Consider the following 14,398-nt stretch of genomic DNA (forward strand, 5'->3'; position numbering starts at 1 on the left):
CCTTCATCTAAACACAATAAAAAAGAGAGAGAGATTACAAAGATGAATTTTGAAAAAAAATCTGATATACTCCAAAAAAGAGGAAATGAGTATGTGAATTATGATATTGTTCAGTAGTGAAAAATTATGTGGCCATTAAATATTACGTTATAAAGAAAAAAAGTGAAATAATTCTGTATTAAGTTGACATTTTCCACCCTTGCAGTCCCTGGGTAGCACAAAAGGATTAACCACTTAGCTACTAATTAAAAGATTGGCAGCTTGAGTCCGCCTGGAGGTGCCTAATCCAGCCCTATGGAGCACATTTCTACTCTGAAACACATAACATCACCATGAGTCACAATCAACTCAGCAGCAACACAGTTTTTTTGTTGTTGTTGTTGTTTTGTTTTTGTTTTTTTGCTTGTTTTCCCAACTCTTTATTTCCCTTCAGCTTAGAACAAATATTCCCACCTGCAATACTGCAGTTGAATAGTACGATATTGGTTTTCCTGTGGGGGTATGGGGTTTTCATCTTCTTTTCTTCACTTCACCAGAAATATGCACCAAGGAAACCAAACTACCATCTCTGAATTCATCCTCCTGGGACTCTCCAAACATGCTGAACAACAGAAAGTCCTCTTTGTGCTTTTTCTGGGTATGTACCTGGTCACAATGGTTGGGAATGGGCTCATCATCCTGGCCATCAGCTTGGATTCTTACCTTCACACCCCCATGTATCTCTTCCTTGCCAATTTGTCCTTTGCTGATATTTCCTCCATTTCCACCTCAGTCCCCAAAATGCTGATGGATATTCACACCAAGAGTCAATCCATCTCCTATGAGAGCTGCATCACACAGATGTACTTTTCCATCGTGTTCATTGTCATCGACAATATCCTCCTGGGGGTCATGGCCTATGATCGCTTCGTGGCTATCTGCCACCCTCTAAACTACGTGACCATCATGAAGCCCAGAATCTGTGTTTTGCTGTCAGTCATTCCGTGGATCCTCAGTAATATTGTTGCCCTGACACACACCCTTCTGCTCATTCAATTGATCTTCTGTGACAGCAACATTCTCCCACACTTCTTCTGTGACCTGGCCCTTCTGCTCAAACTGTCCTGCTCAGATACAGTGGTCAATGAGCTCGTGTTGTTTGTCGTGGGCTTATCTGTCATCACTTTCCCCTTTGCCCTCATCGTCTTCTCCTACATCCACATCATCAGTGCTGTCCTGAGAATCTCAACCACAGAGGGAAAATGGAAAGCCTTTTCAACCTGTGGCTCTCACCTGACAGTTGTATTACTCTTCTATGGGACCATTGTAGGGGTTTACTTCTTCCCTTCATCTACCCACCCTGATGACACAGATAAGATTGGAGCAGTACTATTCACTGTGGTGACACCCATGATAAACCCCTTCATTTACAGCCTAAGGAACAAGGACATGAAATGTGCCCTGAGAAAGCTTGTCAATAGAAAAATATTTCTCCCTTTGATGCCATGGGCATCTGAATTCCTTTTATCCGCATAACCAGATGGACAATTCTGCCCAGAGTTTGTGGCATTGTCGTGATGGTCCAGCTATTGATGAACTTTCAGGTCTGCCTCCTATTCCAACGTCTGAGCTTTATGCTTTGCTAATCCCATTGTCCCCTCTGGGTTGTGAGACTGGTACCTATTTACCGGTACGGCTGCTTCTCAGCAAATATAGGTTATTCCTGAATTAAATATTTTTCCAAAACCAGTTTTAACAAACAGATGTCATGCTTCAGTTGGGTCAAAGCCATTTCAGCAGGACTGTCAATATTTTGGAGTCCCTGGGTGGTACACCTCTAAGGTCCCTATGAGTCAGAATTGACTGAAAGGCAACGGGTTTGAGTTTTTGGTTTGGGGCAGTGCAAACAGTTATGTGCTCCACTACTGACAAAAAAGTTGGCAGTTGAAATCAATACAGAGGTGTCTTCAAAGAAAGGTCTGGTGATGTGTTTCCAAAAGACTACACACCAAACCAAACCTACTGCCATCAGGTTGATTCTGACTCATAGCAGCCCCATAGGGTTTCCAGGGCTGTAAATCTCTATGGAAGCTGACTGCCACATCTGTCTCCCACGGAGCTTCTGGTCATTTTGAACCATTGACCTTTCAGTTAGCAGTTGAACACGTTAACAACTGCACCACCAGAGTGCATTTCCAGAAAAATTGCAACCATTGAAAACCATGTGGAGAAGTTTTACTATGCAACACATGGGCTTACCATGAGTCAGAATAGACTTCATGGCAAGTGGCTTGGCTTTTTTGTTTTGTTTTGTTTTTTGGTCTATATCTTAGATACAATATACCCTCATGTTGTTTGCCATTGAGTAGATTCCAACTCATAGTCATTCTATAGAATAGAGTAGAATTTCCCGATAGGGTTTCCAAGGCTGTAATCTTTACAGAAGCAAATTGCCACATCTTTCTCCCAAGAAACAGCTGGTGGGTTGAACTGCCAACTTTTCAGTTAGCGGCTAAGGCTCCTTATACACTTATACTCTCTTTGAATTAATTGCAAGAGGGATTTGACCAAGGGTCAGATCCTCAAGCCTCCCTAAGGCTGAGAAAAGGCTACAGACAAGAGGCTACCCCCTTTCCTTCCAAACCCCACTCTGGACCTACTGGCCCAGGCTCTCCAAGGAAGGAGTGAGGTATTTGTCTTTTGAAATCAGTCATTAGGTGACTCTGGTATGGTGAATCACTGAATTGATGACCTCTGAGTTCTGTTCCAGTTTGGATTTTGTGAATCTAAAGGCCTCTGGTTGATGGAGATGTCTTTCCAGAATCTGCCTTAAATATGCTTTCTGGCTACCCTGGAGAGTGTTCTTTTGACATGGCAAAATCCTCCTATTAATTATTTCCAGCTTTAGAAACAACTATTACTAGTCACTGGATTGGATTTCTCCAACGGTTGCCCTACAGTGTAAAGAAAACATTTGGTGCTAAATCCTGGCTTGGTAGGATGATATGATCCACTTACGTGATCTAAAGGAAGTTATTTAAGCACCTAGACTCAATACTCCTAATATGCAAAATAGAAATAATAATTCCGTCACCCCAAAACTGTTTGGTTTAATGGGCATGTATACTATGCCACCACCATAATGTCTACTATATAGTAAGCACTCAAAAAAGTGTTCCTTCTTTTTTTTTTTCCAACTGTCTCCCTGGTTTCCAGCTTGAGTCTACCTGCCCTACCAAACTAGGTTCATTTGTCACCAGTATAAGCTGACTTCCATTTTCCTCCAAATTTAGAATCATCTAATCTCTTTGAAGAGGAAACAATCAGCTGCTTGCCTTTCTTTGTGGTATCTCTTACATTTTACAGCTCATTTGAGTAAAATTTGAAATTCATCTGCTTTGATATGGGTTAACAAACTGGCCTCTTAACAATGCTCCTTCTTCAAGTATCTCAATATCCATCCTATTCCACCCACGGCCCCAACACAGAAACTTCCAAAGCTCTGCTTTCATTATTTCACATGAAGTAGTAGAAAGAGTCCTAGATTTATAATCCAGAGACTTGGAGTCTATCCCAACTCTGCAGCTAACTCACTGTGTGACAAGTCATGTTACTAACCTCAGTTTCTTTTTCTGCAATAAAACAATTGCTCTAATATGAATAAAGCAGGCTTCAGAACTGCGTCTATCATATAAAGGTGCTTATTACTTTTTATGTGAAACACAATATGGGGAAAAAGATCCTGGAAATAGAGCCAATAACATATTAATGGTGATTGTGGCAGATTGTTTTCTTGCAACTTCCCCACCGAGAGATTAAGTCTCTGCTCCTCCCCTTGAACCTGGAGGACTTTTGGGAACAGTGATGCTACATGTTTCCAAGGCTATGTTAGAAAAACTCGCACAGTTTCCACCTGGCTTGCTCTCTGTTGGGATGTGCACCTTGGAGCCCTGAGCAGCCATGTAAGAAGTTCTACTACCCTGAAGACACCATGCTGGAGAGATCAGCTGACAAGGCCACTTAGAGTTGGACACAGATGCCCAAGGAGCCCCAATGTTCCGGACACAAATCTTTCAGTTCCCCCAGTTCAGGCACCAAATATGTGAGTGTGTGAAGCTTAAGATGACCCCAACCCTGGCTCTGACTGCAAGCGTGTGAGCCCCCAAGTGAGAACTGCCTAACTAAGCCCAGTCAACACCTCGCACAGTGCGAGATGACAATAAAATGATTCTCATTGTTTAAGTTCCTATGCTTTAGGATGGTTTGTTACAAGGAAATTTTGTCTGGGATCATGGGATACAGTGATTTATACTACACCCTGTATTGCTTTAAGGTTTTAGAATGAGTATCATTTTGGGGGAGGGGTGGAGGAAGCTATTTTTTTTTTTTTTAATTTTAAGAAAAAATAAACAATCTTGCCTATTATGTTTAACATGGTGCCTGAATCTTCTTGATTATATAAACATTTCAAAAACAAAAAACCAAACCCATTACCATCAAGTCAATTCCAACTCATAGCAACCCTATAGGACAGAGTATAACTGCCCCATAGGGTTTCCAAGGAACAGCTCATGTATTCAAACTGTTGACTTTTTGGTTAGCAGCCTGAGCTCTTAAACTCTGCGCCAAAATAGCTCCTTATAAACATTAGCTGAAAAAAATCTGTAATTTTCCCCCTTTAATCTGGTTTCATTCTAGCCCTTATTGGATGGGAAAAGAACAACCAGGGTTAGACCCAAGCCATTTGGCTTAAATTGGTCTCCATCCTGGTGTGCCTGTCCTGGTCCTCTATCACCTCTGACTTGTAGGTTTCACGGGAGGTTGTCCATTCTTAGGTATAGTTCCATCTGCAGGGATTTCATTTGCATCTTTGAAAATTCAAGTAGGCTGTGCTGTGGAGAATTCACCATAAGGTACAAGAGGGGAAACAGGCACACGTTTCTGGGGCCCACTGCAGTTGGCAATAGGCAAGAGATTGTCGCGGCTTAGAAGACAGTGGTGGTCCTGGTGAAGACAGTGAGCAACAGTCAGATTTGGGATTTAACTTCAAAATATAACCTAGAACAGTGTTTGCTGATGTGGTTGATATATAAGGGAAAAAGAAAAGTGGGTAAACAGTGGTGACATTTGCTGTAATGGATAATATTGGTGGGGAGCATACTTGAGATGGGGGAAACAAGAGTTCTATTTAGAACGTGTGAAGTTTGAGCTGTCTATGAGAAAATGAAGCAGAGTTGTAGCATAGGCCGTTGGGCATATAAATCTGAGAATCAAGAGAGAAGGCAGGGCAGGGAATATAAATCCTGGAGTCATTATATGTTACCATTGAATACAAAGTAGTTAAAGCCAGGGAACTAGATAAAATTACCTAAGGAGTGACTACAGAGAGAAGAGAGCCTATGGCTAAGCCCCGGGAGACTCTGACATGTAGAAATAATGAACCAGCAAAGGAAACTGAGAAGGAGGACCCAGAGAGGTAGGAGGAGAACCAGGGTAGACTGGTGTCCAGGAAGACAAAAGGAGAAAGTGAAAACTTTTCCAAGAAAAAGGAGGAATCGATGTTTCAAATACCAGAGGAACCAAGCCATAACACCTGAAATCAAACCTTCTGATCCACTCTCTTCAACCCATGCAGTTATCATCTCTAGTAATCGCATGTCCCATATCCTCAGAGTTGATATAAAATTTAAGCTGTCTCCTTCAGAACAGATTTCTCAGAAGATGAAAACATCTCGAATGTCTTCTTTTGCCTTCTTCTTCCTTCCATTTCCCTTGCCTCTCTCTCTAGTCTTCTTTTAACAGGATATTTGCTGACTCAGGATTAACCGCTTTTTAAAATTGGTATGTGGCTTTAAGCAATACCATCCGTGACCTTTTTAACAATCTGATAATGTTCAGAAACATCTACTTTGATAGTAACAAGAAAAATAAACAGTGACCAAATGTGGTTTATCCTAGAAGTACAAGGATAGTTTAACATTCCAAAAGCAACCATTGTAATTCGCCATGTTAACAAACTAAAAAATAAAACCACATGATCATCTAAATACATGCAGAAAAACCATATATTCCTGATAAAAACTCTCAGCAAACTAGGAATCAATCTGTTGAAAGGCATCTATGAAAAACTTACATAATTAATTGTGAAAGGCTGAATGAATGCTTTACCCTAAGAAAAAGAACAGGACAAGGATTCACATTCTCATCACTTCCACTCAACATTATACTGGAGGTTCCAGCCAGTACAATAAGGCAAGAAGAAGAAATAAAGTCACCCAGATGGGAAAGGAAGACATAAAATGGTTTTTATTCATACACTGCATGATCATCTATGTAAAAAATTCAGTGGAAATCTACAAAAAAAGCTATTAGAATCAATAAATAAATTTACTAAGATTGCAGGATATGAGACCAATATTAAAATATCAATTTTATTGCTTTATACAAGCAAGGAACAATTGGAAATGATTTTCTTAAAATAACTGCCATTACAATATCATCACAAATTATGGAATAATTAGGGGAAAAATCTGACAAATGTTTGTACACTGAAAAGTACAAAACATTGAAGAACATCTCACAACATCAGTGAACTTTAAGGACCTTTTGCTGAGTGAAATAAGTCGGTCACAAAAGGACAACTACATGAGGCCACTATTATAAAAAGTGAAGGAAAGATTTACACAGAGAAAGAAACGTTCTTTGGTGGTTACTAGGGATTTGGGGGGGAGTGAAAATCACTAGCTAGATAGTAGACATGTATTAACTTTGATGAAGGAAAAGACAATACACAATACGAGGGAAGTCAGCGCAATATGACCAAGGCAAAGGAAGACGCTGAGAGGTACACAAAGGTAATAGGTAGCCATGGTAAACACTATTACCTATAGGATCCTGCAACTGAATAACAGACAATAGTTTATGAGTAGATACATAGGCAGACATCTAAGCTGAACAGGTATGGTAGTGCACCCACAAATATATATAGGATTGGCAGCAGATATTTCTACATACATATTTGTATATGTTGTTGTTGTTAATTGCTGCCAAGTCAGTTCCAACTCATAGCGACCCTATGTACAACAGAACGAAACATTGCCCTGTCCTGCGCCATCATCACAATCGTTCTTATGCTCAAGCCCGTTGTTGCAGCCACTGTGTCAATCCATCTCATTGGGTGTCTTCTCCTTTTTTGCTGACCTCTACTTTACCAAGCATGATGCCCTTCTCCAGGGACTGATCCCTCCTGATAACATGTTCAAAGTATGAAAACACTATGGAGCACAGTTCTACTCTGACACACATGGGGGTGCCGTGAGTCAGAATCGACTGGATGGCAATTGTTTACCACATATGCCATCTCCTAGAGAGAATGATGGAATAATGTAGTGAAAACTAATTAAGGTGCCAGCTAGGGACAACGCCTTATAGATTGCAGCACTATCCTCCAGGATTGAGTATATTCCTTAAACTGTCTTCTGATAAGCAGTATGATTATCCTTTATAGTTAAAATGTACAGATTTAAGAACCAATGGGTGATAGTGATTTTGGCCATTCTCACTCTTACAACCAACAACCAATTTGTGCAATTTGGGTTTCTTATTCCTGAAATCTTGAACCTTTCAAACATTGGTGTAAAGGCTGTAATGAGTAATTACAACCACCACAACCCAACAAGATCAAGGTGGCTAAGAATTCATACCCCTCAAAGAAAAAGACCTGGGTAATTGTCTCTGGCTCATCGCTGATTGTTCTGAACAATGACTCTCACTGTAGTAACACATTTCATTGTGTTACTTTATATCTACCCTAGCCTCAGTTTCCTCTTTTGTCCTCCATTTCACTTCCCTGGACTTTTACCTTCCAAATAAAGTTAATGACTCAAATTCTTGCTTTGGGCTCTGCTTTGTAGAAGATGCTGCTAAATTAGGAGTTAGAAGGGAAAACTCATATATATGCCTGATGGATAAGTTGCAGAAACAAAGACTCTGATTCTAACATTTCCTTCCTAGCTGTGAAAAGATATAGGTAGATAAGTAGGTAGGCAGATAGGTAGGTAGATAAGTAGGTAGGCAGATAGGTAGGTGGCGGATGGATGGATGGATGGATGGATGGATGGATGGATGGATGGATGGATGGATGGATGGATGGATGGATGGATGGATGGGTGACTGGGTGGCTGGGTGGCTGGGTGGCTGGGTGGGTGGGTGGATGGGTGGGTGGGTGGGTGGATGGAATCAATGGATCTCCATATTTTCATTCCAAAGCACACTTATTCAATAGGTGCAGAAAGCCACCATCTATTCCTTTCTACTAGAGACAGCACCTGGAGTCATAATCCCTGTGCAGGAATTCAACTCAAATCTCTAGATCTTCCTCCCTTACCAGAAGGAGCCCTGGTGGCACAGTGGTTAAGAACTCAGCTGCTAACCAAAAGTTCTAGGGCTCAAACCCATGAACAACTCCATGGGAGAAAGATATGGTTGTTTGCTTCTGAAAAGATTATAGCCTTGGAAACCCAATGGGGCAGTTTTACCCTGTAACATATCATATGATAGCTATGAATCAGAATCAATGGCAATGGGATTTTAACAGGTTTCTTCTACTAGGCATTTAAGAGGAAACAGAGAAGGAACTCTCAAAATGCTTACCATCTACCTTAGTTATCTAGTACTGCTATAACAGAAACACCACAAGTGGATGTCTTTAACAAACAAATTCATTCTCTCACAGTCTAGGAGTCAAATTCAGGGCACCCACTCCAGGGGAAGGCTTTCTGTCTCAGCTCTGGAAGAAGGTCCTTGTCATCAATCATCCCCTGGTCAAGGAGCTTCTCACTGCAGGGACCTGGGTCCAAAGGTTGCATTCTGCTCCTGGTACTACTTTCTTGGTAGTTTGATGTCCCCTTGTCTCTCTGCTTGCTTCATTCTTTTATATCTCAAAAGAGATTGACTCAAGATATAAACTAGTCCCTATAGATTCAGTCCTGCTTCATTGACATAATTGCCTCCAATTCTGGGTCCTTAACATCACACAGGTAGGATTTACAACACATAGGATAATCACATCAGATCACAAAATTGTGGACAACCACACAATACTGGAAAACCTGGCCTAGCCAAGTTGACACACATTTTGGGGGACATAATTCAATCCATAACACCATCAACCTGGGAACATAAGACACGCACTGCAAACCATTCACTTCCTACGAAGAGAAATAATCAACTAAGTTACAGATAGGAAATCACAAGTAGAAACAACACCCGGAGATAAAACAAACAGACAAACAAAGCAGAGCTGCCTGTCTATTCCCCCATTTACTTCTTAAGAACCAGGGTGTAAAAATGACTGCATTTCTTGAGGAAAACATTTCAAGGACATCCTCCCAAGGGGATTAAAAGAAGCTAAAACTCCCTTGTGACCCAAGCATCATGACTCTACTAACTTTGGTGCCTGGGGCAGAAAAATCCAGTTCTGGAAAACACACAAGAGTGGCTCTCCATTTCCACCTGCTACCCTGTTAAGTACAGGGAAAGCTGCTGGGTTTAGATTCCACTAACTTTCTGAAATTTTACCATCATTCAAAGGTGAGTCTTTTCAGGCTTTATCTCTGTTCTGAAGCAGATATACAATGCCTCAGGGACTCAGAACAATCTGTGCAAGACTGCTGGTGTTTGAGAGACACAGGACAGGAAAACAAGATGAGAGATTGTCACCCAAAAACACAGCTCCCTTTTCTAGCCAAGTCCAGACCAGCCCAGGGATTGGCGATTACAGGACCCTCTACAGCCAGTCTGTGTCTTGCCCTGAGGCTTAGAAAAGGATGCCTGACTGTTCTTGACCTTATTTTAGTTTTGTCCTGGGGTCTCACTTCTGCATAAATTTCCTCTCTCCCTGATCCATAAACCATGCTTCTCAGGACCAACAAGACCTCAGAACTTCTGCTCCAGGCTCCAGTGCTCTACACTTTTCTAAGAGGTTGCCTTTTTTTTTTTTTGGCCTTTTCACGGAAAGAAAAGCAATTTGGGACTTGACTACCTTTAAATTCTGAGAGAAAAGTGATTTTGGAGAAAGGCAGAGAGAAAAAAATGACAGGGGAACTATACTAAGAGAATTGAAAGACAGGGATCAACACCTCCTGGCTCTCATGCAAATATTCCTTCCAATAAGACTCAAGGAGATGGGTACTCAGTCCAATCTCCGTCCCTGCTCCTGGGTGACACCTTGGTAAATCCCTATAACTTTCTGTCCACCTTTAGTTCTAAAAGTAAGTTTTACTTTGTAACTGAAGACCCACTTTCAAATATTGAAAGGTCCAGCCCAGCCCAATTTAAAATTCCAAGTTCACACAATTCCAATCCTATATCCTCCCTCGCTAGTTCAGGTCTGACATACGGCTTGGAGGTCAGCCATGGGAACAGAGGGATATCTTTTCTTCCTTTATTCTTTAACCCCCTCTCACGTCTTTCAGGTTTATGAGGTCAGGGAGGAAGGATGCGAATTAGAAAAAGGGCAAAATCTTGAGGGCTGTTGCCATGTAATACTAGCAGTTGGTGCCCTATGTATGGCAATGTGTTGATTCATGAGACAGTTTTCAGGCTCTTCCAAGGTCCTCTTTCAGGTACTATTCCAATATGCAGTTCCCAGACAAGGGCAATAAATTTACTCCATGATTTCACTATGACCTGTCTTTCATAAGACAGTCACTGCTATGGCCCCTCACTGCTACAGCAGGTTACCCTAACAGGCTAACTTCTTGGCTGGAATCCCAACAAGTTGACTCGAGCTCAACATCCTCTTGCAGCCTACACTTGCCCTGTAGGAAACTTGCATATTTTTATGATGCCATGGGTGTAAATGCAGGCATGGTCTGATTCAGTGAGACTCCCACCTTAAAAGTGAGAGACATGCACAAGTGTGTGTTCATAGATGTACCCTAAACTTTCTCAGCTCACCTACCATGTAGCCACAAATGAATTCAAATTCTGGTCTTTGCTTCTTGTATTCATTCTCCAAGACTAGTTCTTCTGGAGGACTTCTAACTTGGCTGAGAAGGAACACCTATCCCCCAGTATATTCCCATGAGGATTCCTAATCCTCAGTTGTTCCTACTTCCACAAACTCTTCACTTGAATGACCTGTCATATTTCAATTTTCTTAGTTTGAAGGATGAAGGTGAATGATGGGGAAGGTCTCAGAACTAGTGTGTTCATTTTAAAGTAATTCCTGCAGGAGTATCTAACATCTTTAGTATATAGAGGGGTGCATCCCACCCATTGCCCTCAATTCAGGAGTTTTAACTACATTCCGAGCCAAATGGAAAAATTACAAGCAGAATTCTGTAAGAATTTAAAATAGTTTGTTAAGAATTATCTATCATGTTTCTGTCTTTCCTTTCTAAGGCATTTCCTGTGTCTCCACATTGCTGAAATAATTCCATATCCTAACTAGACAATAGATAAGTGGTAACTTTGGTGAAGGGAAAGACAGTACAAAATACTGGGGAAGCCAGCACAACTTGACCAAGACAAGGTCATGGAAGCTTCATAGACACATTCAAAATCCCTGAGGAATCAAAGTACTGGGCTGATGGCTGGGGGCCACGTTCTTGGGAAACATCTAGCTCAATTGGCATAACATAGTTTATAGAGAAATGTTTCATGTCCTACTTTGGTGAGTAGCATCTGGGGTCTTAAGAGCTCGTGACTGGCCATCTAAGATACTCCACTGGTTGTACCCCATCTAGAGCAAGAGAGAATAAAGAAAACTAAAGATACAAGGGAAAGATTAGGTCAAAAGGTTAATGGATCACAAGTACCACAGCCTCTGCCAGACTGAGTCTAGCACAACTAGATGGTGCCCAGCTACCACCACCTACTGCTCTGACAGGGATCGCAATAGAGGGTCCTGGACACAGCTGGAGAAAAAGGTAGAACAAAATTCTAACTCACAAAAAGAGAACAGACTTACTGGTTTGACAGAGACTGGAGAAACCCAGAAGTATGGCCTCCAGATACTCTTTTAACTCAGTATTGAAGTCACTCCTGTGGCTCATCCTTCAGCCAAAGTTTAGACAGGCCCATAAAACAAGCAATACTACATGTAGCTCCACCATTTCTGAGAGACTAAACAGGTGCACCAGCCCAGGGGCAAGGACAAGAAGGCAGGAGGGGACAGTTAAGTTCAATAAATGGAAATGGGGAATCCTAGGTCAAGAAGGGGAAAATATTGACATGTCATGGGGTTGGCAACGATGCGAGAAAACAGCATGTGTGTTAACTGTTTAATGAGAAGTTAACTTGGTCTCTAAACCTTCATCGAAACACAATGAAAAAAAAAACAAATTAGGAAGATGCATTCATAAAAAAAATGTGATATACTCCAAAAAAGAGAAAATGAGTATGCTAATTATATTATTCAGTAGTGAAAAATTATGTAGCCATTAAATATTACGTTATAAAGAAAAAAAGTTAAATAATTCCATAATAACTAGACCTTCTTCACCCTTGGAGTCCCTGGGTGGCACAAACAGTTAGCCGCTTAGCTGCTAATCAAAAAGTTGGCGGCTTGAGTCCACCTAGAGGTGCCTAGTCCCAAAAGAGCACAGCCATTGGAAACTCTTTGGAGCACAGTTCTACTCTGAAACACATGGGGTCACCATGAGTTAGAATCAACTCAACAGCAATCAGTTCAGGGGTTTTTGACAGTTTGTTTTCTCCAATCTTTATTTCCCTTTAGCCTAGAGGGAGTTCTCTCCCTGCAATTGCTGCAGTTGAAAGGTACTACACTGGTTTTCCTGTGGGGGTATGGGGATTTTGTGTTCTTTTCTTCAGATCAGCAGAAATATGCACCAAGGAAACCAAACTACCATCTCTGAATTCATCCTCCTGGGACTCTCCAAACATGCTGAACAACAGAATGTCCTCTTTGTGCTTTTTCTGGGTATGTACCTGGTCACAATGGTTGGGAATGGGCTCATCATCCTGGCCATTGTCTTGGATTCTTACCTTCACACCCCCATGTATCTCTTCCTTGCCAATCTATCCTTTGCTGATATATCCTCCATTTCCACCTCAGTCCCCAAAATGCTGATGAATATTCACACCAAGAGTCAATCCATCTCCTATGAGAGCTGCATCACACAAATGTACTTTTTCATTGTTTTTGTCGTCATTGACAATTTCCTTTTGGGGGTCATGGCCTATGATCGCTTCGTGGCTATCTGCCACCCTCTGAACTATACAACCATCATGCAGCCCAGGATCTGTGCTTTGCTGACAGTCATCCCGTGGGTCCTCAGTAATATTGTTGCCCTGACACACACCCTTCTGTTCATTCAACTGATCTTCTGTGACAGCAACATTCTCCCACACTTCCTCTGTGACCTGGCCCCACTGCTGAAACTGTCCTGCTCAGATACAATGGTCAATGAGCTCGTGTTGTTTGTCGTGGGCTTATCTGTCTTCGCCTTCCCCTTTGCCCTCATCCTTTTCTCCTACATCCACATCATCAAGGCTGTCCTGAGAATTTCATCCAGAGAGGGAAAATGGAAAGCTTTCTCTACCTGTGGCTCTCACTTGACGGTCGTATTACTCTTCTATGGGACCATTATAGGGGTTTACTTCTTCCCTTCATCTACCCACCCTGATGACACAGATAAGATTGGAGCAGTACTATTCACTGTGGTGACACCCATGATGAACCCCTTCATCTATAGCCTAAGGAACAAGGACATGAAAAGTGCCCTGAGAAAACTCGTCAATACAAAACGGTTTCTCCCTTCAATGCCCTGGGCGTCTGAATTCTTTTTATCTCCATAACCAGATGGACAATTCTGCCCAGAGTTTGTGGCATAGGTTTGATGGTCCAGCTATTGATGAATTCTCCAGTCTCTGCCTCCTATTCCAAGCTCTGATCATTATGCCTTTCTAATCACATAGCCCACTCGGAGTTGTGTAATTGGTACCCAATTACTGGTACAGGTGTATCTCAGCAGATATAGGTTACCCATCAATTACATATTTTTCCTAAATCAATTTTAACAAACAAATATAGTGCTTAGGTTGAGTTGAAGCCATTTCAAGCAGAGCTGTCTATATATTTTTAAGTCCCTGTGTGGTGAAACTTATAGGGTCACTGTGAGTCAACTCGACAGCAATGGGCTTGGGTTTTTTGTTTGGGGCAATGCAAACAGTTAAGTGTTCCACTATTAACCAAAAAGTTGACAATTCGGACCCACCCACAGGTGTCTTGGAAGAGAGGTCTGATGATCTGTTTCCAAAAGATTACCCACCAAAAAATCAAACCTACTGCCATCAAGTCGATTCTGACTCATAGCAGCCCCATAGGATTTCCAAGGCTGTAAATCTCTATGGAAGCATACTGGCAACATCTTTCCCCCATGGAGTTGCTGTT

At 41.6% G+C, this 14,398-nt stretch overlaps 2 protein-coding genes across 2 annotated transcripts; both read left to right on the plus strand.

Annotated features, from left to right (window-relative positions):
• Window positions 1-318: 318 nt before the first annotated feature.
• Window positions 319-1,515, plus strand: LOC100658627 (olfactory receptor 1S1-like). The gene has a single exon (XM_003421395.3). It carries the CDS (start codon window positions 502-504, stop codon window positions 1,513-1,515), a length of 1,014 nt encoding a protein of 337 aa, XP_003421443.2. The 5' UTR covers window positions 319-501.
• Window positions 1,516-12,165: 10,650 nt separating this feature from the next.
• Window positions 12,166-13,803, plus strand: LOC100658347 (olfactory receptor 1S1-like). The gene has a single exon (XM_003421394.3). The coding sequence runs from the start codon at window positions 12,790-12,792 to the stop codon at window positions 13,801-13,803; it is 1,014 nt and encodes a 337-aa protein (XP_003421442.2). The 5' UTR covers window positions 12,166-12,789.
• The last annotated feature ends 595 nt before the right edge of the window (window positions 13,804-14,398 follow it).

Source organism: Loxodonta africana, chromosome 7, assembly GCF_030014295.1.
Source record: "Loxodonta africana isolate mLoxAfr1 chromosome 7, mLoxAfr1.hap2, whole genome shotgun sequence".
In the NCBI taxonomy this organism is placed as follows: domain Eukaryota; kingdom Metazoa; phylum Chordata; class Mammalia; order Proboscidea; family Elephantidae; genus Loxodonta; species Loxodonta africana.

Coding starts and splice junctions, on each gene's coding strand:
- LOC100658347 (XM_003421394.3), top strand. CDS start 12,790: ATGGGGATTTTGTGTTCTTTTCTTCAGATCAGCAGAAATATGCACCAA.
- LOC100658627 (XM_003421395.3), top strand. CDS start 502: ATGGGGTTTTCATCTTCTTTTCTTCACTTCACCAGAAATATGCACCAA.